We start from the raw sequence: 27,176 nt of genomic DNA on the forward strand, positions 1-27,176 counted from the left end.
GCAAAGTAAACAAATGGTATATATAACAAACGGTATAAGGAATCACTCGTTAAAGTAGTGGGTGAAATAACATGTGATATTGCGTAGGAAATCTATTGCACTGTTACTAGTACTTTTGTCATGTTCAGTACTAGTAGTTATAATTATTATTAAATCATGATTTTAAATGTAATGTTTTAATGGGGAGTTGCAGAGAGTACATACGAAGTAATTGTTTGTATGTGGGTAGGTAGAGAACAGGGCAAGGTAACATGAATGTAGAAATGTGGCGTTTGCTGATAAAAACATTTTCTACAGTAGCCAAGTGAAGAAATATAGTTAGTAGAAATGCCACAATGGTCAGCTGGTAACTTTTTAAGAAAATCAATACATTTGCTGTCATGAAATGCATATGGCTGGCCGTGAGTGACTTTTGGTAAAGGAAATATAAGTGTAAGAAAACGTTAGCGTAAAATATGAAAGTATTTGCCTGAGGGCGAGGCAGGCGTTTGATCCTTCGATGTCACGCTGTCCAGTCCATAACTCTGGCAGTACGCCACCATGACATAGCGGTTCAATGTGTGAAATCTTTTGGTCAAACGTGTCCGTGGGTTTAAAGAAGATCACAGGCCAGTAAGCACAGCTGAGCTCCATGTTAATCCATATGGCCTGGCGATATTGTAGCCGGTTAACTAAACGCGTAGATGGTACATCATAATGCGGTGTATACGTTCGGTGCAAAAGCAATAATTGAGAAGTACCAGACAATTATTAGTGAGGAATAAAGCAGGTTAAAGAAACTTGCTTCTGGTGGGGCTTGAACCTGGGACCCCATGGTCCATAGATTGTAACATTGACCAATGAGCCACAAACAGACTAGCTGTTGAGACTGGAAATGTCTTAGGATAAAAAAATATGTGTATTTTGCGTGTGTATGTGAGACTTTGATTGGCTCATGTAGGTGAAGGATTGGATGGTGTCTGTAAAATGTCCAATGGGGAGACAATTTGTTTGTGGGCTAGGCGGCAGGAAGAAGAAGAAGAAGAAGAAGAAGAAGAAGAAGAAGAAGAAGAAGAAGAAGAAGAAGAAGAAGAAGAAGAAGAAGAAGAAGAAGAAGAAGAAGAAGAAGAAGAAGAAGAAGAAGAAGAAGAAGAAGAAGAAGAAGAAGAAGAAGAAGAAGAAGAAGAAGAAGAAGAAGAAGAAGAAGAATGCAAAATTCCCTTAGTTTGGGGCTTTATTGTGTGGACATGTGAAGTTGTTTATGAATTCTGTCTGTTGAAATGGGGTCAGAGTGTACAGAAATTAATGTTTTTAATGGCTGAGGGTCTGTGGCTGTTGTGGTTATTTCTGTGGGGAACCCTGAAAAGTGCCAAACTCTCGGTGCTGAATAGGTATGGGGCATGCCGCCCCGCCAATGCGTAACTCGGCAGGATGGCATACCTGCCATCCCAATTACCCGTTGTGTCGTCCTGCCTATTTTTTCCCCCACCATCCCCAAAGTTCAGTTCTGCTGCCTACCATCCACTGTGATGCATGTGAATGCAGAATAAACAGGGCTTTAGTGAGATTAATTTCACTTTACAATACAAGCCAAAACTCTGGTCATGATAAATGTGTGATGTCATAACGACGCAGCCCTTAGAACAAAGTAGAAGGAATAGTAGCAGGAATAGTAGCAGGAATGCCAGCATCTCATCACGCACCAGCCCCCGACTAGGCACCCCTAAGTCTGTCTGTTGAGCCACACACTTGCAAACAATAGGTGAGGTAGCAGCAGTGAGCACTGATAAAAGTATGATTAAGAAATTTTAAAAAAGGAGGGGAAGCATAAACACGAGTACGTTGTACACTCCCACCTTCAGGTAGATGACAGCATCTGTCCCCACCCCCTCCATGGAGTACAGCTTAAGGTCCCCCTGAAAATACCGAGCATAAAGTCTGGATATGGGCAGGCCATGCCCAAACCCTGCCTGGACACAAAGAACAAGACATTAAACCACTCCAAACCAGCTCAAGGCATGGACAGCAAAGGGTTAACTGTACTTAATTTAGCATTACACAACATAAAATTATTTTGGCAAGCAAGACCACACAAACACAGATAACCACAATCCACCACAAGTGGACACACACATAGAACAAGATGTGCACAAACCACCACATAGAATATGCAAATGAAACAATATTTAGATAGACTGACATATACACAGATACATATGAATGTGTAAACACAGAAACATACACACAATATCCATGCAGCACATTAACTGACGGATCCTGAGTGAATAGCATCTGGCTTTGTTTCTGGGTAGAGGTTTTGAGTTGGGGATTGGCTTGGGTTGGAGTTTGATCTGGACAGGGTTGGGTTGGGTTAGGTTTGGGGCTGAGGTAGAGGTATGGGTTTGGGTTTGAATGCAGGGGTGGAGGGTGAGGGGGAGTTACTAGGGGGACAGCTTGTGTGGCTCCGAGACTTGGGGTGGGTGCTGTGGAGTACATGTAGTTAAAGAGGCGGTCAATCTTCCGGAAGGGCACACCACCTCCACTGTCACTGATCTGAGGGAGAAAGAGTGGTCAGAAGGTCAGAAGGTCAGTATATGTGTTTCAATCCTGTACAGGTGTGTGTGAGTATGTGTGTGTATATGTGTGAGCGTGTGTGTGCGTGTATATACGCATGTGTACCTTTATAGAGAGATCCTCCTTCCCCAGGGACACCAGTGTTGTGATGGGGGGTAACTCCTCTAATCTGTTCTCATACAGCTCCACTGAAGCTCGCATTGAGTTCTACATGCACATGGACATCAAATATTATATACAGAGATACTGTAGACACACTGAAAGATTCTAATGAGTCTGTTCATTGTAGGGGGATGGGGGATGGGGGGGGGGGGGGGGGGGGGGGGGGGGGGGGGGGGGGGGGGGGGGGTTGCTCCCTGCTCTCAATATATTTGGCATCAGAAACAGTCTCTATCTAGAAGAACGTTTAATGGGCAAGAATGAACCAGAGATGAGGGCCTGATCATTGGCTGAATCAATGTTTAAAGAGATGAGCCAGTGGTCTGGAACCTGTATAATCCACTCATTACAGTTACACAATCCCAATTACACTGTCACATTAAATAATGGGATAACAGGATCTAGAGAGAAAAAGGGCCTTGCTTACACTTGTCTTTTAATATCTTTCTGGAATGTAATATGTATTTGTATATCCAACTTTTGGAAAAATTTGTCCCACATCTGATGATAGCAGTCTAAAAACAAAAGAAATTGGATATGTATGAGGATGAACTGTTGGTCGGAATCCACCAATATCAGGTTTGAATATAAATAGTCCAGTGTGGGTGTCGCTAACATCCAACACATGATAATGTGGACGTGTTAAATAGTCCATAAGTTATTACACACCCTGCTGCACTGCAAGGAATCAGGTCTGATAGAATATTAAGCTCAACAACTAGAAGAAATGCTAACACAGTCTAAAAGATGGCCACATACAGTGCAGTCCAAGTATCTGAACAGTGACACAGTTTTTGATGTTTTGTCTGGACTTACCTGGGCCCAAGAGTTCAAAACTTTTTATCTCAATCAGATCCGATCAGATTTTGAAATCCCATATTTTGTGATCCAGGATCAGACAACACAGCCAGATTTTGTCCCAGTATTTCAAAGAAAGGATAGGATCACCCTGATCCAGATTCAGACTTGTCAGATCCTGATTATCAGTGCTTTAAAGCACTGGGACATTACTGAGAAAGATTACGATTTTCTAACCTTCAAATTATATATAATATTCGGAGGGCTTTAAAGGTGTAAAATGTAACTTTTTGAGTGTCAATTTTTATGGCCCTACAAATGTAAACAACCTTTTATTTTTTTATTTTTACATCTAAAACTAGTTTTGACAGCTCTTGATACAATAGTTTTAGCAGTTTGCAAGTGCTAACATTTTTGTATTTGATTTAAAAGCCATAAAAGGTTTGTTTGTAAACATTAAAGCAAAACAGGCTTGTATTTTGATAAACTTACTACTTGGATGAATGCACTGTTCTGAGAGGTAGGCTAAAGGCCAATGTGACAGAAAAAAGTAAATAAAATTTTTGCAACCATTGAGCCTACAAACAATGTGTTATTTTAATTTACAAACTCTACCATCTTTTTATATTAAAATGTACTTTTAAATGAATTATATACTATATTTTGTTCTGGTAATCCACTCTAAATCCACCCTTCTACTGGGATCAAGGTAATCCTGATTTTTTTGGATCAAAATGATCCGAATCCTTTGTTAAAGTTTTGAACTACGCATTTTGAAGATTTGATCCAGATTAAAGCTAGGATTCAACTGATCTGATCGAATTCCAAAGTGATCCCAATCCTATTTTTTTGGTTTTGAACTACCCATTTGCAGGATTTAATCCAATCCGATAGTCAAAATCTGATCAGATCACTTTTGAACTCCTGGGCCCTGAAGACAGAAAAGCAGCCTTAGTTGGGGGTTCGGAAGAACAGCAGAGTACCCAGAGTGTGTATTGCACTTTCATGCCCCTCTGTCACTGGATCTTGACTCTTGAATAACACCTACTCTTTATGACACTCAGAGCTGTGCTTTTTTCTCCTGTTGAACGCATACACAGTGCCCCTCAGTCCCCTGGTGCAGGACTCACCTTAAAGAGCTCAAACAGCATATGCAGCAGGTGGGAGGGCACGTACACCACCTGGATGGGTTTGCCAGGGGCCTTTGCTGGGAAGGAGAGGTGAGAAATTCATAGTGAGCATTACTGGTACAGATATTTACACAGCAATCACAACACTGACTGGACCAGTTATGCAGCTACCATGCCCGTTTCCAGTGACTGCATCAGATGTACCCAGCATGCTAAGTCGCAGTATAATCACAGAGAATCTGTCTTTCTTTTTTAGCCACAAACTTGGAACAGGTAATCACATAGGCTCATCACACTGATACTACATTCTCCTTCAATTCAGGAGAGTGCACATGAGCATACAGTCTCCTAAAGAGTGTGCTGACAGCCACAGCTTCTTCTCATTCTGCAGTTCACCAACTGAGCTGAATAGTGCTTGTGTCAAAGGAGTACTGTGGCAGGGCTCGGTTTGTGGGAGAAGTTTGGGGCAGTCTGAGGACCATGCCTACTGGTTAAGTAGGCACATGCACCTTGAGTGCATCAGTAATTAATCCAGGTATTTAGTGTGCTTTCTTCCCAGCAGGCGTCTGTGACCAAGGAAAACGCGAGCCGAGAGAGAGAGAGACGAACATGCCAACACGAGAAAAAGCTGGAAAGTGTCATAGTTTCATTATTTTGTCTTTGTTGTTTTAGTTTGTTGTTTCGCTTTATTATATTTACCCTGATCCCTGATGAAGGGTGAAGGGCAAAGCTGTTTTGTTTGTTTTGTATTAGACTGGATTCTCTCTCCCTAAAGTGCGTAAATAAAGACCGGAATATTCCCGGATTCACGTATCTCCCTGTGTCCAACTCTTCTGTTCAGAAAGGGGTGTGTCACAGTGTGTAACAAGTAGAATTCAAGCACGGCTGATACTGGTGCCCAATGGACCAGAAGAGTTGCTCATACGTGATGAGATGACATTCCTCCTGATCGAACCTTCCCTCCCTAAGAAACACTATTGTCTACAGCCATGCATGTCAGTCATGTGCATGATTATCACAGGCCATTTACAGACTCAGAACTGTTCTCAAATCAGTGACAGGCTCTCCTGGTATTTACCTCACATTTTGACCCCAATCTTTTCACAGTGATTCTGTGTCTTTTGCATGCTTTAATTCACACAGTTATTAATATAAGCATAAGCATAAGGTTTTTAATATTTTTTTTATTTTAGATTTGATTTGATATTTGTGATTTTCTGAGGTTTCGTTTTTATAAATGGTGGTTGTACTTATTTGCTTAATTTACATACAGTCCTTTGAGCACATAAAAATATTATTATTATTATTATTATTATTATTATTATTATTATTATTATTATTATTACCATTGAACTCAGTGATCTCCAGCTTGGGGGCTACCATGTAGTACTGCTCACACAGCATTTTGGCTGTCTCATAGGCATCTGAAACAGGAAGCACATTCAGACAACCAGAGAACAGGTCACATCACCACACTGTAACTTATATTCTTGCATATGCTCAATTTGCAAAAATGGGTATTTACTGAAGCAGTTGCTTGTTCCAGGGTGCATCACCAGTATGAATTTGAACTGTGTCTTTAAACCTTGTTCCCCAAATACCTATTATATGCATCACCTTACACAACAGTGGTCAAAACAAAATTTAAGAACATGAGAATGTTGGTCACTAGAACATACCACTCTATACTTGCCATGTTACCTAGAGTACCCCGTCTGCTGCTATCAATATCCCAGCTCTCGAAGCTATTCCATTCTTTAACAGCTCTCTCTCTCTGAAAAATACCTCCAGACCCATAACATAACTATACTTTACAATATAAAACTACACTCTGCAAAAACTGCATGGATGCATTAAGTAGGCAGTATACTTTGTAAGACGTAGAACTTTTTGAGCAAAAAGATGCAATGAGAACACTGAAGAACAAAAAATGCGGTGTTGTGTGTTCTCACGGTGCAGTGTGCGACGGCCTCCAGGGAGAACTTTTAGAAAATGTCTTTCTTGTTCTCTGACCCCCCCCCCCCCCCTCTTGGCAATTGGTCCAAATATCACATGGTTGGTCACGTCACAGTTGAGAGTTCAGAGGGCAGACTTCACGGAGAGTCAACGCCAATCTCTCTTCTGTAGAGATGGGAATTATGTGACTTCCCGCATGTTTAGTGAATGATGCTACTCATGTCAGCAAGTCATCAAAACGCCTAGCACACGCCTAACCCATCATTAATCGCTATGGAAAGATATATTACAAGATACCCTCGGGGTCGGATGAGAGCGGGGTAGGATGATCAACCCACAGGACAGACCATTGTTATGACCACCCAAGACGGACAATCGACTACATAACAGCTAAGCGATGTATCCCGGGTCTGCAGATGTGGGAAGATATGAACGGGAGGGGTCTGAAGATATACCAGACAAAGATGAAGTGCTTGCAACCTACCAGTAATATGCAATGCACAGGACAACCTCATGAGACGGAGGAGAGGCCGGGGCAGGAGTCAAACCACAGTCCCCAGAATCTCCAGGCATGTGACAAAGAGGGTGGCAGGAACAGCATCGCTGATGTATCAGAGGAGACAAGGCACCAGAGGGAGAGTGAAGACACTCAGGACACAAGACGACCTGTGCAGAACACCTGCGCAGGAGATGCCTGGAAAGAGCCAGTGAATTGGCCTGCCGCAGCAGCAAAGAAGGAATGGGAGATGTTTGATCACGATGTGGACCAGGTGCTGGAAGAAGCAATTGCAGGAGACTTGGGGAAGAAGCTCAGGGCCATTGGCCGGTTGCATAAAACACCTTAAATTTTTCCCTTAAATGTTTTACTTAAGGGATTATTTTCCCTTGCCTAAGGGGATCTTGTAAGTGTGTTGCATAAACCCCCTCAAATGTTTTCCTTAGGTAAGGGTAATTCTTAAGTCTTTTACTGTATATTGGTGTATCGCCTCATGGTAAAAACAGGGGAATCCCCATGTTACCATGGAGATGGCTCGGATGTCCCTTGTTGAGGAGGTTACGTTAGAGATACAGTAGCTTGTGAATCCGTTTAACGGCAATTTTAACTAATTAAATAGTAAAATAACTAACATAGTCTAACTAGTTACCTAATAATAATAATAATAATAATCAACTAGGTAGCGAACCAATGAAATGAACTGTAAACGAAGAAACCCAAATTGGCATTATTGATGGCACGCATATCGAGGTGCCGGAATCCTGATGTGCATGCCGTCAATAACGCCACAGGTTCATGGAAAGCCATGCTGCCTAAAAAATTCCCTCTTGATGACTTCTTGTTCGGTGCGAGATTGCACGGTTCTGTTTAAGCGGCGCCTGTCAGGGTGCAGTGGAGGGTTAGGACCCAAATGCAGAGGGGGAAAAACTCAAACTCCAAAAAGGTAAGAACAAAAGACTTTACTTAAAAAAAGGAACAAAAGGGAACAAAAGGCCTCGCAGGGCAACTCTTCACAAACAAAGAAAAACTTCAAAACACAGAACACAAAGAAACTCCAAGAATCAAAAACCCGTAACAATAGAACATGGGCAGAAACATGGCCAGAAGCACACACTAACAACACAACCAACAAGGATCCAGCACCTGAGTCAAGGAAGAAGGAACTTAAATAGAAAAGACACTGACGAGACACAGGAGGGCACCATGAACAATCAGGCCACAGAGAGGGAAGGGAAAACGAGACAACCAGGAACCAATAATTGAACAATTGAAGACAATCATACAATTACACAGGGTACAAGCAGGACACAAAACAGAAGTGCCACCATCTGGCGACCCAACAAGGGAAACACAGACAGGAACGCAGAACCATGACAGCGCCGTCATTCATATGGGTTGTCCCTGTCTCTAAAAATTTGTCAAGGCACATTTTCCTCCTCCAATGACTTAAGACAATGTGTTGCTAACCTTAAATTAAACTAAGGGAAATTGTCGTTGAGGTATTTTATGCAACACTTAATGGATTTTAAGGGATTACTTAAGGGAAAACGGAATACTTAAAGGAAATCTTAAGGGTTTTTTATAATTTCACTTAAGGAAACCCTTAAATAACACTTACGAGTTTTTTATGCAACACCCTTAAGTTTAAGGGACATTTAAGGGAAAACTTAAGGGGAAATTTCACTTAAGGTGTTTTATGCAACTGGGCACATGTCTTCAATCATCTGGAGCATAGGGGCTGATCGCTTCAGAAAGAAGGAGCTGAAAGCCAGATCAAACACCCAGCCAAAGGAAAACAGCAATTTTCTGAAGGAGATAGCAATCCTAAGAGGCGATCTGCGGAGGCTGAAGAAGGCTTTTCGTGAAGCGGCAGAGGATGAGAAACCAGCACTCACTGAAATCCGAGACAACAACATCTTGCGCCGAGCTGAGTGCCACCGCAGGGAGAGGAAGTGATGGATGAAAGAAAGGGTAGACTTCACCAAGAACCCATTCACATACCTGTCGAAACTTCTGGGCGACGAAAGATCAGGGGAGTTGAAAGCAACAAAGGAGGAGGTAGAGGAGCACCTTCATCAAGTCCACAGTGACCCCAGAGGGAGGACAGCTTGGAGGAGATGGAGAAACTCATCAAACCAGCGGAACCAACTATCCCCTTCGGAGTAGAGGAATCAAGCTGGCAGGAAGTCAACAACTTTTTCAAGAAGGCCAGAGGAAAATCAGCCCCAGGGCCAAATGGTATTCCGTACAAGGCGTACAAGTATTGCGAAAGGCTCAGGAGATGACTCGAAGTTACTGAGGGTGGCATGGAGGAAGAACTTCCTTGCTGACAGTTGGTTGGTTGCTGAGGGATGCTTCACCCCTAAGGAAGAAAACTCCACAGAGATCAAACAATTCCATACCATCTCACTCCTCAATGTGGAAGGCAAAATCTTCTTTGGGATTCTGACCACTTTCATGTTGGACAACGAGTATATGGTAAATGGTAAATGGACTGCATTTTATATAGCGCTTTTATCCAAAGCGCTTTACAATTGATGCCTCTCATTCGCCAGAGCAGTTAGAGATTAGGGGTTAGGTGTCTTGCTCAAGGACACTTCGACACGCCCAGGGCGGGGTTTGAACCGGCAACCCTCTGACTGCCAGACAATCGGTCTTACCTCCTGAGCTATATCGCCCATGACACTTCAGTTCAGAAAGGTGGAGTTCTGGGGGTACTTGGCTGTCTTGAGCACACCAGTGTAAGATTTTTAGTTCAACTACAAATCTTCAATACAGAGGTTGTGCCAAAACGCAATACTTGGGCCCACTGATGAAAGAAAGCCTTAGTTCACAGCTCACAAGACTTCAGTATCACTGTAAAGACTGACAGTGCCATATTGATACAATCAGCCAGGAGAGGGAGAAAGGTGAATGAAACTGACTCGGGAGTGATTAACAAAGCAGAGTTGCTAAGGCATTGTGTGACTCTTGACAGAAACTAATCATCTCACTCACCAATCATCACTGGTACCACTAATCAAATCACAACTAACAGCTTAAAAGAAGGCCAAGACAGACAGTCGGGGTGCATTTTGACTTCGATGCTCCCAGAGTACATGCTACGTGTATTTTCTGTTGCTGCCATATTTTGCCAATAAAGACAGTTTCTACGAAGACCAAGATTTTCTCGTCCGGAACCTTATTTTTTCTTACATTGGCGAGCCAGCCCAACGCGAGCTGAAAAAAAAAAAAAAAAAAAAAAAAAAAAAAAAAAGAGGGGAGATACCTGACATCAGCTTCCCATACGGTGAGTATCATCTTTCGTGATACAGCTTCCACTTTTAATTCAGTTTCACCGTCTTCAAAGAACCTACAAGGAAAGGAGGTTTCCTGACTGAAATTGTTGGTAGTAGTCTTTGTTTGTAAGGTGCAGTAGAAGTTGCAGGGTTTAAGTCCATTCATTTCTCTAAAACAACAATTCTAAAGCAACTGAATTGCCGACGTACTGGGTATAGGGAACTGTTTGGAATTAACAAGTTACTAACGCAACTTGCCTGTTTCGTGCTTACAAATCGACAAACTATTCTAAAGTAACAGAATAGGGCCCGACGGACTGTGGCTAGGATTTGTTCGCGACAAGCTGTATACATTCCTAAAGTAATTGGAATAAGAGTTGTTGGTTCGACGTACTGAACCTGTTTTTGTGCTTGCAAATCGACTAACTATTCTAAAGTAACTGAATAGGGCCCGACGGACTGTGGCTAGGATTTGTACGCGACAAGCTATACGTTCCTAAAGTAATTGGAATAGCGTTGTTGGTTCGAGGTACTGAACCATACAGTAGGTGTATAAAATATTCCTAAAGCAACTGGAATATAAAGTTTAATTTTGGTTCAACGCACGGAACCAGGTTGCGGTGATTAACGTATCGTAACGTATTTGGAATTGTTTTTTGGGTTCGAATCAGCAAGCCCGATTGCTGTTTTGGGAAATAGAGGTTTTTGCGCACAGAGGTGGTGCGAGGGTGCTTTCCTAACTCTTTATTAAGTGGGAACAACTGAGAGAATCTATGATAATGGAATCGTTTATTCTTCAGTACATTGCTAAGCACGGCAAATCAGATATGTTGGAGGGAATAGAGAACCAGGAAAAGCCGTATGAATGGGCTGCCTTCCAATTTGATAGGAACACGACCAATAAACTTAAAAAAAAAGTAAGGTTGCAATGGTTTTGAAAGGCGTCCTTGCTTCTTACAAATTAGGCAATAAAACATTGGATGCTCTCAAAGCAGAGAATGAAAATTTGCGACAGCAAACTGGTGAGCTTCTGACCTCGTTACAAAGCCATCAACTTAACGCGAATTTGAATGCCGAAATCCAGCTAGATCTGCGCAAGGAGGTAGCTCAATTACACATAAAGAACGAGGAGCTCCACTGTGAACTCTATGCTACGCAGACAGAATTAAAAAGCGTACGAGGTACGTGCGATTACTTGTATGAGAAGAATAGTAACGCTCCGGGGAACCGGGTTCGGGAGGAAAGTGACGGCGCGGTTTGGAGTGACGCACAAAATACAGGTTACCTCCGGTGGGGGATGGCAGTTCGTTACGTACCCTAAAATTCCCCGTAGCGCCAGTTCACGAGACACTACTATTATACCGGGGGAAGGGGGAAACAGAGTAACCACTACAACCACTGTAAAGCCGCTGTCTCCGAGCGAGATTGAGGCTCTCGTAAAAAGTATTGGTGCATTTGTTCCCTCAAAGCGAGATCCGGTAGAGTTTCTTGCGAATTTGGAACGTATGGTCGGCCTACATAGATTGACTGATGTTGACGCATGTGTCATTTTGTCTGCTTGTTTACCCCATGCTCTTGCTAGTGCGCTTCCACTGGACATACAAAATCGGGAGGCCAACCAACAACGCAGAAAAAACGGGGTTGTTGGACATTTTGGGCACTCGTGCTGTGGATTGGGAAAAGATAAGGGAAGTAGTGATGTGTCCTTCTGAACACCCGGCCGCATATGCGGCGCGCCTATGGGAAGCCTTTTCGTCTTATAGTGGCATCGCTGGTTTAACACAACAGGATCCCGCATTCAAATCCGCATTGATTGCACAAAGCGATTCGAATACTCGGAGGGCTTTGGCGCTACATATAGATTCGCATGCCGCATACGCAGATATCGTAGCAAAAATGACACAGCTATATAACATGAATCTCAGCCTTAACCAATCTAGAAAGCAACCAGTGGCTGCACTGGCCGAGACCACATCATGCCCGAATCATACTCGTAAATCGGTGTCGTGGAAAAATGAAGGTTATGTGCCGGAGGATGTGAGACAAGCGAGGGGTGAAAGGCCCCCCTTGTTTAACCCAAACGGGGTAATTTTATGTTATGCTTGTGGAAAGGAAGGACATATTGCCAGGGAATGCAACTCAACATTAAAAAGAACATCTCCATATTCGGAGATTAGCAAACAGCTCAGTGAAATGCAGTCGGTTTTACAAAAACTGAGCGCCGAAAACGCTGAATTGCGCGCAGCTAATAAGGGGATGGGATCGAAATGTGCTAATGCTTCAGCATAGGGGTTCCAGGCCTCCGTGAACCACATTGCACCTTTGGAACGAGATACCTATGGTAGGCCAATTGTAAATGTTGCTGTTGGAGGCCGATGCAACAGTTGGCTAGTGGATTCTGGTGCTTCCTTGTCAATTATACACTCAGATAGTCACCCTCGCAATCCCACGAATACAATTACTCTGGAAGGTTTTGATGGTACAGTGTCTATTGCTTCTCAGTCGGACAGTTTGGCTTTTCGAATTGGCAGTGATTCTTTTAATGCTAAGGCTTGGTTCAGTACAACTGGTGATGCTCGCAATATTTTGGGATCAGACATAATGAAGAGGCGGGGATACATAATCGATTATGGCAATAATTGTATTTGGCGCAATACTCAGAGTGGGGATGATTTAGTCGAAATTTCTGATGTGCATGCGGTGTTTGCTATTAAGAAGGCAGAGGATTATGATTTGGATAGCTTGTTGTCACATGATGATACCCAGCTATCAGACCTGTTAGGACAACACAGAGGGGCTTTCGCTAAAAGCAAGCATGATTGTGGTCGCATTGATCCGGGTGTCATAGAGGTGAATGTGCAGGGGCGGGACCCACCCCCTCTCAGACAGTACAGCTACCCGAATGAAGCAAACCCCTATGTGCAGAGTGCAATTGACTCCCTACTTGAACAAGGTATCATTAGGCCGTGCTTATCTCCATGCCTAGCTCCTATATGGCCTGTACGTAAACCGGATAACTCATGGCGTTTATGTATTGACTATAGGGAACTCAACAAGTGCACCCCCACATGTGCGCCTGTGGTAGCTGCCACACCTGATGTTCTAGCATCCCTTCTCCCAGAAGCTAACTATTATTCTGCCCTAGATGTCTCCAATGGTTTCTGGTCCATCCCACTGCATCCTGATTGCCAATACAAATTTGCATTCAAATTTAAAAATACCCAATACACTTGGAATGTGCTTCCACAAGGTTTTGCTAACTCACCGACATTATTCCACCAGTGTTTGGCAAATGTGCTAGGTGCTTTTTCTAGACCAGAATGTCTCATTCAGTATGTTGATGACCTATTGTTGCAGACTGCAACAAGGGAGGAGCATGTCAGTTTACTTGCAGAACTGCTTCACCTCCTTGAAGAAGCAGGAATCAAATTGAATCCCAAGAAAGCGCAACTTCTCAAATCGGAAGTAACTTATTTGGGCATTAAAATTACCAAAGGGGGGGCGCACTCCGGATCCACACAAGGTAGAGATTATTCAGCGACTTCCAGTTCCAGTTTCAGTCACAGCTTTAAGATCATTTTTGGGGATAGTCGGATTTTGTAGGGACTTTATTGAAGGCTTTGCTGATATTGCCAGACCGCTTAACTCCTTACTTTCGGGGAAAAAGAAAAAGTCTGATGCTTTGGATTGGGGTCCAGAACATCAAACGGCATTTGAAAAATTGAAAGATGCGCTAATTAAAGCTCCTGCATTGCGTAATCCAGACAGATCACAGCCATTTATTTTGCAGACCGCAGCCACTGAGGAAGCTATATCAGCAGTTCTGTTGCAGGAAGTTCAGGAGAATCTGCGGCCCATTGCATATGCCTCCCGTGTGCTCTCTCCGGTTGAGAAAGCATTTGACTCATGTAACAGGCACCTTTTGGCAGTTCATTGGGGAATGTCCCATTTCGAGTACATTTACGGCTTTAATGAAGTGACACTCCATACTCCCCATACACCCCTTCAGCTTCTTTTGAATGGCAAAGTGAAAGGAGTATCTAATTCAAGATTAGCACGATGGACTTTGGATCTGGGTTCCAAAAATTTGAAAACTGTGTACAAATCTTCATGCATGTTACCCCGTACACTTCTCTATGAAGGTGACCCTCACACTTGTGACACTAAACCTGTCCAGCCTCTGGACAGTGTCTTTGAAGTGTGCGCTATAGAAGGAGCCATTGATGTATATGTGGACGGGTCCCGATATTGGCAGGATGGTCAGTATCATACTGGCTTTGCGATTCATTCGGACAATGGGGATTTCCTTTACAGATGTCCATCTCATTTCTCAGCTCAGAAAGCAGAAATTTCAGCAGTCCTACAGACCTTTTCAGTTTTTCCAGATTCAGACTTAAACATCTTTTCAGACTCTGCATTTGTTGTTAACTCTCTCACTGAGTATTTACCCATTTGGCAGAAAAGGGGCTTCACCAGCGCTGATGGCCAACCTTTAAAACAGGTCGGACCCATACAGGCTTTGTGGACAGCAGCCAAGTCCTGTACACATAAGGTTGCTCTATTAAAGGTGAAAGCCCATCAGAAGAAAGGAGTAAGCCAACATGGAGATGGTAATTTAGCTGTGGACGAGCTAGCAAAGAAAGCAGCTGTAGCAGGGAGACCATTCCATGTTCTGGAACCGGAACCAGAACTAGTTGCTGTGGTAAACGTCAGGGAACCGACAGACCTTAAGGTTGCGCAGCAACGGGATCCAGTTTTGCGGGAAGCAATCAAGCAGAAACAGAATGGGGAGGCAATTTTGGAGGGCCCATTGACTCTGTTTGATGCACAACTCTTGGTCCATGATTGCATGCTGTTGTACACTGGAAATGACATTCCAGTATGGATCCCACCCACAGAATTGCGGAATGATATTTTGTATCATATCCACAATCAGGGGGGGCACTTAGGTATAGAAAAAACAAAAGACCGATTAAAAAACATGTTTTGGTGGCCAGACGTTGACAAAAATGTGAAAGATTATTGCACAAATTGTTTAACCTGTGCCCAGATTAATCCATCACCAGTGAAAAGGAAAGGGCGACTGAGGCCCACGTGTCTAGCCGAAGGACCGTGGACAAATTTGCAGATCGATTATGTAGGTCCACTCCCTGCAGCTAGAGGAGGCTACAGGTACATTCTCATCATAATAGATACATTCACTAAATGGATAGAGGCGTTCCCAATTAAGTCCGATACCGCATCCGCCACAGCCCGGGTATTATGGGAACAAGTCTACTGTAGATGGGGTCTGCCACTTAGCCTGGAAAGTGACAGAGGCACGCATTTCACAGGAAAAATTCATACAGACTTGGCAAAACTACTTGGGATAAAGCACCAACTACACATAGCTCACCATCCACAGTCTTCAGGCGGGGTTGAACGAACAACAGAACACTCAAAAACCGCATTGAGAAAAATGGTATTGGAAAATGGCACCAATTGGGCTCAAAATCTCCCTAGTATTTTGATGTCTGTGCGAGGGGTTGTTCACAAAAGCACAGGATACAGCCCCCATGAATTGATGACAGGGAGGGGAATGCGAATGCCAGAACATCTGCTACTAGAGGTGCCGAGACCCATGATAGAGGGATGGGCGACTGAAACCTTTCTGAAAAACCTCTGTTCTTCTTTACCTGCTATGTACCAGCAAGCGGCTCAACAGATTGGCTCGATTCAGAAATACAACAAAATGTATTATGACCAACATGTCAGTGAGAAAAAATTTGAGCCGGGAGATGAGGTAATGGTAAAGAATTACCATCATGCTGGGCCATGGTCAGCTAACTGGAAGGGCCCATACACAGTCATTGACAAATGTGGAGAAACTGTATATAAAGTCCAGTACAAGGCAACAGCACGACGAACCACAAACAAATGGTTTCATGTGGATCAGTTAAAATTCTACAAAAGAACAGAGAATAACTGATCGCACGACATGTTTGTGTCTGTCTAAATGTTGGGGGGGGTGGGCACTGATTTTTGTGTACACTTTTATTTTTTTCAGATCAAGCAGGAAGATAGGAAAAGAACGAAGATGCGAGGGAGTGTCCTAATGTTGATATTGCCGATGACAGTGGCGATGCTCCAGGAATGCCCAGAACAGCAACCCGCTCCCCAGTCAGGCATAGTGACAAGACCATATCCTGGAATCCTGATCAACAACGTCCAGTGGGTCCATGTACCAGTCCTGGTGAACCTGACAGCGTGGTCTCCAGATGTTGATGAGCTGTGCAAAGGAGAGAGTGTGGCTGACATCTACAAGGACCTATTGACAACGGCGTTTCTGAAGTACCATGGTGCGGTGGCAACCAGGTCATCAATGGAAAAACAGGCAGAGGGGCCCCAAACTCCACATTCAACGGGAACCCCAGTAGGGCGGAAATTATTGGGGTTCATGGACAGTGCACTTAGCGCAACTGGAGCTGGGTTGGGAGTGTCTAACTGGATGGACAGTCAACTTTTAAGGAAGAATGAGGGAAAATTGAAGGAATTAATTGGTTCACAAGTTCTCCAAACAGATGCGTACTTGCAGGAAGGACTGATGGAGGAGAAGACGACGGTAAACAACATCCATACCATTGCAACTGCACTATCAATTATCACTCAGAAGACCAGGAAAGCTTTTAAATTTATGTACAAAGACACCATCATCATTTCAATTACCAAAAAAAAAAAAAAAAAAAAAAAAAAAAGTATTATTATTTTTATTATTTTGTTATTGATATTGACATCATAAAAAAAAAAAAAAAAAAAAAAAAAAAAAACAAAAAAAAAAAAAAAAAAAAAAAAAAAAAAAAAAAATTATTATTATTTTTATTATTTTTGTTATTGATATTGATATCAATATTAAAAAAAAAAAAAAAAAAAAAAAAAAAAGGGCAGGTATCTACAACACTGCATAGAAAGCAATGTTTATTCATTATCATTGTTTCACTGTTATGACCACCCTGTACTGTCTGGCCAAATGTCCATTTTTTTTTCCCTTCACCCATTTTGTTTTTTTGTTTTAAATGCATCTTTTCCCCCACCACTCATTACACTGATTGTCACACAGCAAGCATTATCATACACCATTCGCATCACACCAGGTTTTTCTTAAAGCACACATATCTCCTCCCAACAAATATCATTTCAAAACACCCACTTCTTCACACATGTATTGGTTTCTTATGCTTGTTGAATACTTTCATGGTCGGGTTTGGTTACCTCTCTCTCTCTCCTGGTTGTAAGTCAGTAATGGATTAGAAGTCACAGTGTGGTTGGTCTGTGACTGGGACAAGGCAGCAAAAGCTTTCATGGGACCTAGGCGTGTGAGGCACAGTAATAGTCCAATGGCGAGGGGTGTATCCCGAGATGAGGGCATCACCCAGAGGCCATCAGCAGTTGAGAGCGACCCGCTGGGAGGGTATCCGGAGAGGCATGTGAGTAAAGGATGCTCTATGCCATACCAAGAAACCATACTGCTGGACTAACCGCAAGAGTATCCAAATGAGTGATGGTCCATGTTCGCAAATAAACCATCAAAGGGGGGATATGTAAGATTTTTAGTTCAACTACAAATCTTCAATACAGAGGTTGTGCCAAAACGCAATACTTGGGCCCACTGATGAAAGAAAGCCTTAGTTCACAGCTCACAAGACTTCAGTATCACTGTAAAGACTGACAGTGCCATATTGATACAATCAGCCAGGAGAGGGAGAAAGGTGAATGAAACTGACTCGGGAGTGATTAACAAAGCAGAGTTGCTAAGGCATTGTGTGACTCTTGACAGAAACTAATCATCTCACTCACCAATCATCACTGGTACCACTAATCAAATCACAACTAACAGCTTAAAAGAAGGCCAAGACAGACAGTCGGGGTGCATTTTGACTTCGATGCTCCCAGAGTACATGCTACGTGTATTTTCTGTTGCTGCCATATTTTGCCAATAAAGACAGTTTCTACGAAGACCAAGATTTTCTCGTCCGGAACCTTATTTTTTCTTACACCAGTGTAATATCTAAGATCACTGAGGATGTGAAAAGGAACCACGGTGACCTGACAGTACTGTGATGTAAGCAATGCCTACAGAACGATACCCCACAAGCTAGTGGAATTAACACTGATGACCTACCATGTCCCGGAGCGATTCCAGTAGCTCTTGCAGTGCTACTTCGACAAGTTCAACATGCGTTTCACCTGCGGGAACTTCACCACTGACAACAGAGACTGGAGGTGGGCATTGTCACTGAATCTCAGTGATTCTGTTTTCTACAGCGATGAACCTTCTCATCAAGTCAGCAGAGAAGTTACGTTGGGGTGCAGTACTGGCAAGTGGCATTCAACAGGCGCCCATCAGGGCATTCATGGATGACCTCACCATCACAGCAAATTCAGTACCTGAAGGGAGATAGATTTTGGAGGACTTGGTCGAGCTCACCAATTGGACAAGGATGGAGTTCAAACCTGCAAAATCCAGAATCTTGGTACTGAGGAGGGGGCATATCCAGGATCGGTTTCGCTTTAAGATTGGAGAGGACATCATCCTAACGGTCCAAGAGAAACCGGTGAAGTGCTTGGGGAAATGGTACAGGGCGGACCTCAACGACAAACAGAGTGTGAAGGAGATGCTCATTCAAGCTGAAACCTGGATGACATCTCTAGAGAAGAGCGGCCTACCCGGCAAGTATAAGGCCTGGGGATACCAACACGGGGTGCTTCCCAGACTGCTCTGGTCACTGCTCGTTTACGAGGTACCCGGTACCACTGTTGAGGGGCTGGAGAGGAAGATGAACACCGACCCGAGGAGATGGCTGGGCATCCCAAGAAGCTTCTACTCCATTAGCCTGTACAGCACAGGCAGCAAGCTGCAGCTGCCAGTAACATCCGATGTCGAGGAGTACAAGGCAACAAAAATACGCCAGACCATGATGCTGCGAGACTGTAAAGATGCAAGAATACGCCAGGCAGACATTGAGGTCAGAAGAGGTTGCAAGTGGTCAGCCAGCAGAGCACTGAGGGAGGCGGAGGATTGCCTGCATCATGCCGACATCATCGGGTCAGTAGCCCAGCGCAGGCTAGGTCTGAGTTGCTCCACCAGGGCAAGCTGGAAAAAGGCTAACCCGAAGGAGCGGCGTGGCATGGTGCAGAGGGAGGTCCGCAAGGCAGAGGAGCTAAGCCGACATGTCAAGGCTGTAGCCATGAATAAGCAGGGCAGCTGGACGAGGTGGGAGAGCGTGCGAGAGAGGGCACTAACCTGGCAGGACATCTGGAGCATGGAAGGACACCGGATCAAATTTCTGTTGTGTTCCATGTATGATATCCTGCCTACTCCATCAAACCTCCACACATGGGGGTTGACAGAGAGCCCCAGCTGCACGCTCTGCGGAAGGCCAGCCAAGCTTGAGCATGCCCTCTCCTCGTGTCGGTCAAGTCTGGCGGATGGGAAATTCCGGTGGCGACACGACCAGATTCTAACACAGTTGGATGCTGGTGTGAAGCAGGCAAGAAAGAAGCCAAAACAACATTCTAATGGCCCTTGTTTCATCCACTTTCTCAGGTCAGGGGAGAGTGCGGCAGCAGAGATGAGGAGCAAAGGGGTCAGGCCATGGCAAACGACTGGGAGATGCGGGCGGACCTTAAGAAGCAGCTAAAATTCCCAGAGGACATAACCCACACTAGCCTCAGACCTGATATTGTCCTCTGGTCTAAAGGTACCAAGCAGGTGGTTCTTATCAAGCTTACAGTACCCTGGGAAGAGAGGATGGAGGAGGCACATAAGCGCAAGCTAAAGAAATATCAGGCCCTCGTCTTCAAGAGCCAACAGAATGTATGGAAGGCCTGGAACCTGCCGGTGGAAGTCGGCTGCAGGGGCTTCGCAGGGCAGCCGCTCTGGAGAGCTCTTGGACTGCTTGGGATTGAAGGCCTGACTAGGAAGTGGTTGGTAGCCAACATCACCAAGCAGGCAGAGGCAGCATCCTGGTGGATCTGGATAAAGCGGAATGAGCAGTGGCAGAGCCAAAGAAGGAGAGAGCGATGCCACTGGCTCACAGATGGTGCAGGGCCGAGTACCTGTAAAGGTGAGCCGGTTGCAATAACACTTATCGTATTTTGCATATGCATAAATATACTTTCTTTATATGTGCATGCTCATTTGTCTATTCTTTAAAATGCTTTGGAACACCAACTGGTTAATTCAGCTGCTCCATAAAGAAATCAGGAGAGCCCTTTTCTTTTTTAATTTTTCGATGAAGGTTTCAAACCACTAAGAGAGTATAATAAAGTTTTGTACTGTAGAGACTGAATATTCTGTATGCTGTTATTATTAAAGCTGTGCTGCATATAACAACACAAAATTCTTTCAATCAACAGAGACCTGAAGTGACATACACATTTCACCTGCTCTAGCAACCTATGCCCTCACTTGCCACCATACTCTACATTTTTATTATTTAACCACTCTTAACCAGGAAGGTCAGTTGTGACCTTTTTGCATTTACAATAACATTCAGGATATAAACAAAGCACAGAATACAGAAAAAACGCTAATAAACACTGGCCTATACAAGCAAGCAGAGCCTCTTACCTGAGTCTACCTCCACCCACTCACCTGTCACCATGTCCACCTCTGCTCACACATCTATCACCACATGCATCCTCTCACCTGCCTTCATCTCCACAACCTTAGCTATTAACATCTCCATCTCCACCCTTTCACTGCCCGTGTCCACTCACCTGTCACCACCTCTGCCACGCTGCAGTGTGGATCAATGCTGCCAATATGTTTGGGGTGAGCGGGATTTGTGTCATTCCCAAACAGGAGAGCTGCAATACAGAACACCACATTAGATCTGAGACACACATAAGCTCACATATTACCTGACTAACTACAGGTAATAAATGACTGAGTCACTCCGTTGAGGAGGTGGTGATGATAACACTGTAGTTCCGATTACACTGGGTGTTCTCCTCGTCTCGGTTATGGTTAAAACCAAGAAGAGAGAACACATCACACAATGATGATTTAAAGCTTTGTGAAGGAATCATTCTCCATCCAGTGTACAATGAAATATACCAGAATGCTGAAGAAACATACAGAGTGGTAGTGGTCACCTTTTGTTTGAGTTTTTGTTGCAGTTACACTGCAGTCAATGCTATTGCTTACTGTGCTGATTGATGAGCATGCGGAATGAGATGCGGTTGGTGTAGAACCGGTCCAGGAAATACTGGATGTTGCTGCTGATGAAAGGGTCGAAGCCAAACTTCTCCTTGTATTCGATCACACCTTGGGCCATTGTGGGAACCACGTCATTGTGCCGGTTCCTGATATCAATGAGTAAGTCCAAGAATCTGGAGTACAAATAAAGTGTGGGGGAGGAGATAAAAATATGCTGTATCTCTGCAGTAGAACACTCCCCTCATCCACCACCAACCACAATCAACAGACAAAGTATTTCATCGAGTAAACCAATAACCAGCGGCGACCGGTGAGCTGAATATTGGTGGGGGCGCAAAACATTCCTTTAAACTAATCATAGATGTCAAACTGTTTTAAATTCATTTTCAGTGATTAACAAGCATGCAAACGATCTGACTAATCAATTGGAAAGTGACACACAGCTTCTTTGCATTGTGTTAGGGAGATTAAATGATAAATGCAATTTAGAAAAATCAGTTTTAATCACTAAGCAGTGGCGAAACTTACCCTGATTTTCCTTGAGTATCAATACAATTAATCCACAAAATAGGCTACTCAATACCATCATATATAGCCAGCTCTCCCCAAATATGCAGTTTTAGTGAGTAGCCTAGGCCTTATAGCCTACATTTATTTTCATTTGCAGTACGAAATTGTGCACATTTTTAATCAACATTATTTGCGGATACATACTTCTTTCTCCGCACTCATATTCATGGAAAATATGTGCAATGCATAGATTGTAAACAATCTTTAAGTGCAGGTTTTGTTTTTGCTGGTTATTCTGAAAGCTAACATGGTAGATAACAGACTGATGTATCTTGTTTGTTAAATGTAGACTACTTGGTGATTAAAACTGATTTTAACAGATAAATTGAATTTATGATTTAATCCCCTAACACGTATGAAGACGCTATGTGTTAGGCTACTTGCCATTTGATTATCCGAGTCGTTGGCACACTTGATTAATAAAGGAAAATTAATGAAAACAGGTTGAGATAAATTATTAGTTTAAAAGGAAAGTTTGCGCCCCACCAATTTCAGCTCACCAGTCGCCACTGCCAATAACACAAAATTGAGCAGCGTCGCCAAATACAACCCATGGTGACCTAATTACTTGTATTATGAGGCTACATAACATATCATACAGAGAGTAGTCAATGTGTGGAATAGCCTGCCAGGTCACGTAGTAGAGGCAAGAAACTCTGGGGATTTTCATGACTAGGCTTGATACCATGTTAGATACTACCAAGTCTGTAGGTAATCAGAGCACTAATTTAGTTAGGAAAATGGCGAGCATCGCTGGGCTGAATGGCCTGTTCTCGTCATTATATTATGTAAGTTTTATGTTATATTCTGAACATAACAAAACATAACATACATAATGTCAGGCATGTAATTCACCATTTGGCCATTCTCAGCTATAGGAAGCTTCAATGTCCTCAGCCAGCCTAGCCTGAAGATAAGACAGAGCAGGAACTTGGGGGTCAATATCTGAGGTGTGAATGTGTATGTCTGCATGTGTGTGTGTCAGAGGTGGTGTGCATGCCCCCTCCTCTTTTTAAAATCAATTAATTTTCAATACATTATGCATCTTTTTTGGTCAGTCAGTTATTGGGCAACTTGGAAAGAAGAAGTTTTGTAACAAGCCATAAACAGGCTTATCTCAGAACAACACACAATATCACAGAAAACAATACACAATATCACAATGTTTCCACTCTCCTCCGTGTTCTTCAGAGTGTTTGCATTTAGGATCTAACAATGGAGCTATACAGACATCCATATATACACAATGAAAAATTATTTTATGCAACTAGGCATGCTCAAATGATTTCTGAGAAACACACAAAATTTAGCAGCGATGACAGTGAAAACAAAACATGTATAATAATAAAATACAGTACATTTCCAAAATTATGTGGACACCAGTATGTACTTGTTGAACATCTCATTCCAAATCCATGGGCGTTAACATGGACTTGGACTCCCCTTTGCTGCTATAGCAGCCTCAACTCTACTGGAAGGCTTTCCACTGGATTTTGGAACATGGCTGTGGGGATTTGTTCCATTCAACCATAAGAGCATTTGTGAGGTTGGACAATCATGTTGGGCATAAGGCCTTGCCCGCAGTTCGTCTTCCAATTCATCCCAAAGGTGTTTGATGGGGTAGAGGCCAGGGCTCTGTGCAGGCCAGTCAAGTTCCATTTCATGAAGCTCTTAACAGTTCTTGTACTGACATTGTTTCCAGAGGTAGTTTGGAACTCTATAGTGAATGTTTCAATCAAGGACAAATTATTTTTACGCATGCTTCAATACAAGCTTCAGAACCTGGCGGTCCCACTCTGTGAGAATGTGTGGCCTTCCGCTTCGTGACTGAGCTGTTGTTGCTCCTATATGTTTCCACTTCGCAATAACAGCACTTACAGTTGACTGGGGCAGCTCTACCAGGGCAGAAAGTTGATGAACTAACTTGTTGGAAAAGTGACATCCTATGACAGTGTCACATTGAAAGTCACTGAGCTCTTCAATACAACACATTCTACTGCCAATGTTTGTCAATGGAGATTGCATGGCTGTATGCTTGATTAACCACTAATTAGAGGGAGTGTCCACAACCTTTGGAAATGTAGTGTAGTTTTCTGGAAATTAGAGCAAATTAAATGGATGCTTAATGATATGTATAGATCAATAAACCTCAACTTGAATGTTCTTTCACTAACTGCTGATATACAACATGGTTTTAGTCATTTTCAATTTAATAACAGAAAAGACAGCATTCAGTATGAGCACGGGGCAGTGTACCCCAGCACTCCACTACAGCAACCAAAAAGGAGTTCACTCGCATAAACACTTCAAGTGCCCAGCATGCACCTCACACACTCCAAATGAGGTAACACTACAATATTGAGCACAACATAATGTTTTGCATGTGTCATGGTTTTGGCTGATACCACCATTTCTTTTCCTTCCTGCGCCTTTTCTTCAGTTATTACGGCCATTGGTTTTTTTCCTGCGCCTTTCTTCAGTTATTACAGCCGTTTGGTTTTCTTCTTTCCTTGATTGAATTATACACCTGCAAATCCCCTTTAAACTATTTGCAGCCTGTTGGCTCTCTATTTAAACCCTTAGCAAGCCGAAAAGCTTTGCTTCAGTGTCACTTACGTTGCACTAGAGCCGGTATTCTGTCAAGTGTGGTAAGGTAGAAGATTGAGAGTTTGTGGTAGTGGATTTTGTGGCTACAAAGTTAGCACAAACAATCTTTAGCTTTATGGGTTGTTGGCAACAAGTTAGTGCCACAACCTAAAACTCGGAATTCTTCATTGGTGTTACTTTTCAGCCTTGGTTCAAGGTCTGTTTTCTTTAAGTTACCCCGTTTTCTGCACAGGCAGTTTTGTTTATTTTCAGTAGGTTCATACTCCTTAAAGGAGTACCATGGTGGTTGAACGTGACACTTCCCAGTTGTCTTTAGGCAACAACAAAACAAATGTGCATAATTTTTTTTATTATTCAGTCATTTCAACGTACTTTAAAACGTATTTTTCTAAGCCTAAATTTCCCACTATAAAAGTTCACCCGAACCGTCTGGGCGTGGTAATGAGAACTGTCAGTTAGCCATGATTGACAGACCGTGCTCCATTACCATAGCTACCCCCATGATACGCGCTCTTTTTGGGAGACTTTTCACAAACTAGCTAGCTTAGTAGTATATCAAGTATCGATATATAGCTAAGGTAAGGACGTTGACTTATATCCAATTATAATTTTTGCTATCTAGCTAGCCAAGTTAAGATAAAAGCACAACTATAATGTCCTCATAAAAGCAAACTAGCTAGCTAACGTTATCGATAACATTGCCTTATGAAAGCAAACTACCTAGCTAGCTAACGTTAGCTAGCTAGCTAAATTAATATAACCAGAAATAATCTAATAGTCCTTAAAAGGCACTCTAATTTAAGTGAACCTAACGTTAGTCAAATATTTGTATTGTCTTGCCTGTAAGCCAGCGGCGCAAACTATGGGTCTCAAGTTATCCATGGGTTTACGGGGCGTGGAAAGGGGAGTGGTTACTGTGTTCGTGACGCACCAAGTTGACAACTTTCTCAACCGGTTGAAAATAGGACGATAAATTTAAAATGCATATTTCTCCAAAAATACAGAACGGACATATTTAATACTTTACTCATTGTGTTTCTTCAATGCCTCTTGTGCAAATAGCACATAAACCTGAGAAAGTGTGAAAATCACCGTGGTACTCCTTTAAGCTTTTGTTTGTTACCCAGTACGCGGGTTGTTTAGAGCTTTTCTTTGGGATACTCTCCCTAAGGAGTATTGTTTTTCTTTTTGTTCCTTTTCCCCTGTCCTTTTGTCTCTTGAGACTTAGTAGTTATTCTACCTCTGGTGAATAGCTTAAAGAACCCCTGTTCGGTCACTGTTGGTCTCCCAAAACCCCCACGCCCTCACAGCATGTTCCCATAACAGTTCTGTTTTAGTAACCATAGCAGTGGTGTTTATTAATCAAGTGGTGGTGCTGCTGAGTGGAAGAAAGCCTTCACAGCTGCAATGTTCAATTACCTTTTAGTATTGCTGTTTAAGGAGGTCCTGTTTAAGTAGTAGTACTAAAGGCTAAAACTAGGGATAGAACCAACTTTGTGAGATCCCACAACTGAAACAGCAGATCAGATCAGTCACACTTTCATGAAAAGCTTTGAACTTTCCCAGGAGCACTGATAAGTCCATTGTAACAAAAAATATGCCACCAATCAGACACTACCAAGAACAGGCTGTTCTGCCAAACTGAGAAAATAGACAAGACCAATTGTCAGAGAAGTGACCAAAAGGCCAGCCACAACACTGCAGCTTGCAGAGGTTCTTGGTTGAAATGAGAGAATTTTCCCAAAGATCAACAATCTCTTTAGCACTTCACTGAAGTTATCTGGATAAGAAAGTGTTCCAAGTCATGCAATGTCATTTAATGTGTTTTAAAAAGATTTAAAAAAGCCTTTCAAGAAAATACACTCTCTTTCCACTCACTCATTTAGGGCGCGTGGGTCTTCTGGACTCTTGTTCTCATAACCCAAAAGTTCCACAAAACTCTGCATATACCTGTGGGTCACAAAACACATGCACAAACCACACTGTAGTTAATATCTAAGCCTGCTCAGTCAACACATTATCCAACTAAGTTATACAATTATGTATACAGTTTACATCTTTGTATTCCACCCATACAACTGAATATATAATACTCAGAGGGGATATGAAGCAAATATGCTTTTGAAGGGATATGGCACAGAGTATGCTGGGAGATAAGACATGCCACCTCACCATTTCTGCACCAGTTTGACAGATGGCTGGCTGAGCAGGTTGTCAGGCAGCAAGTTGACCTCTCGCATGGTGTTGGCCAATCGCACCGGCAGTTCCTTCCGCAGAAACATGTAGGACGTCTTTTCACATGCATTGTCCCGCCCTGGATGAAATAGGGAAGAATGAGAGTGAAGAAAATGCAAGTGCACAGTAACTTGAGTGCAAAGTTTTTGACAGCTTATAGGTATCTCAACAGGGACACCAGCAGAATAAAAAAA

At 43.0% G+C, this 27,176-nt stretch overlaps 1 protein-coding gene across 7 annotated transcripts in view; it reads right to left on the reverse strand.

Moving 5' to 3' along the window:
* The window catches only part of LOC118226075 (pyruvate dehydrogenase (acetyl-transferring) kinase isozyme 3, mitochondrial-like), a 56,266-nt gene that overhangs the window by 4,783 nt on the left and 24,307 nt on the right, over positions 1–27,176 (reverse strand). For 2 of the 7 annotated variants that reach the window (XM_035415342.1, XM_035415340.1), the window contains 9 exons: positions 26,920–27,061; positions 26,626–26,697; positions 21,559–21,743; positions 21,129–21,218; positions 5,987–6,064; positions 4,641–4,717; positions 2,659–2,760; positions 2,422–2,532; positions 1,836–1,949 (listed from right to left, as the gene is read on the reverse strand). In XM_035415342.1, the coding sequence (XP_035271233.1) occupies positions 1,836–1,949; positions 2,422–2,532; positions 2,659–2,760; positions 4,641–4,717; positions 5,987–6,064; positions 21,129–21,218; positions 21,559–21,743; positions 26,626–26,697; positions 26,920–27,061 (971 nt within the window). Of the gene's footprint in view, positions 1–1,811; positions 2,533–2,658; positions 2,761–4,640; positions 4,718–5,986; positions 6,065–21,128; positions 21,219–21,558; positions 21,744–26,625; positions 26,698–26,919; positions 27,062–27,176 lie in introns of those variants that run through there. The other 5 variants (XM_035415339.1, XM_035415337.1, XM_035415341.1 and 2 more) reach the window with 4 other exon arrangements.

Source organism: Anguilla anguilla, chromosome 4 (genome assembly GCF_013347855.1).
Source record: "Anguilla anguilla isolate fAngAng1 chromosome 4, fAngAng1.pri, whole genome shotgun sequence".
Lineage (NCBI taxonomy): Eukaryota > Metazoa > Chordata > Actinopteri > Anguilliformes > Anguillidae > Anguilla > Anguilla anguilla.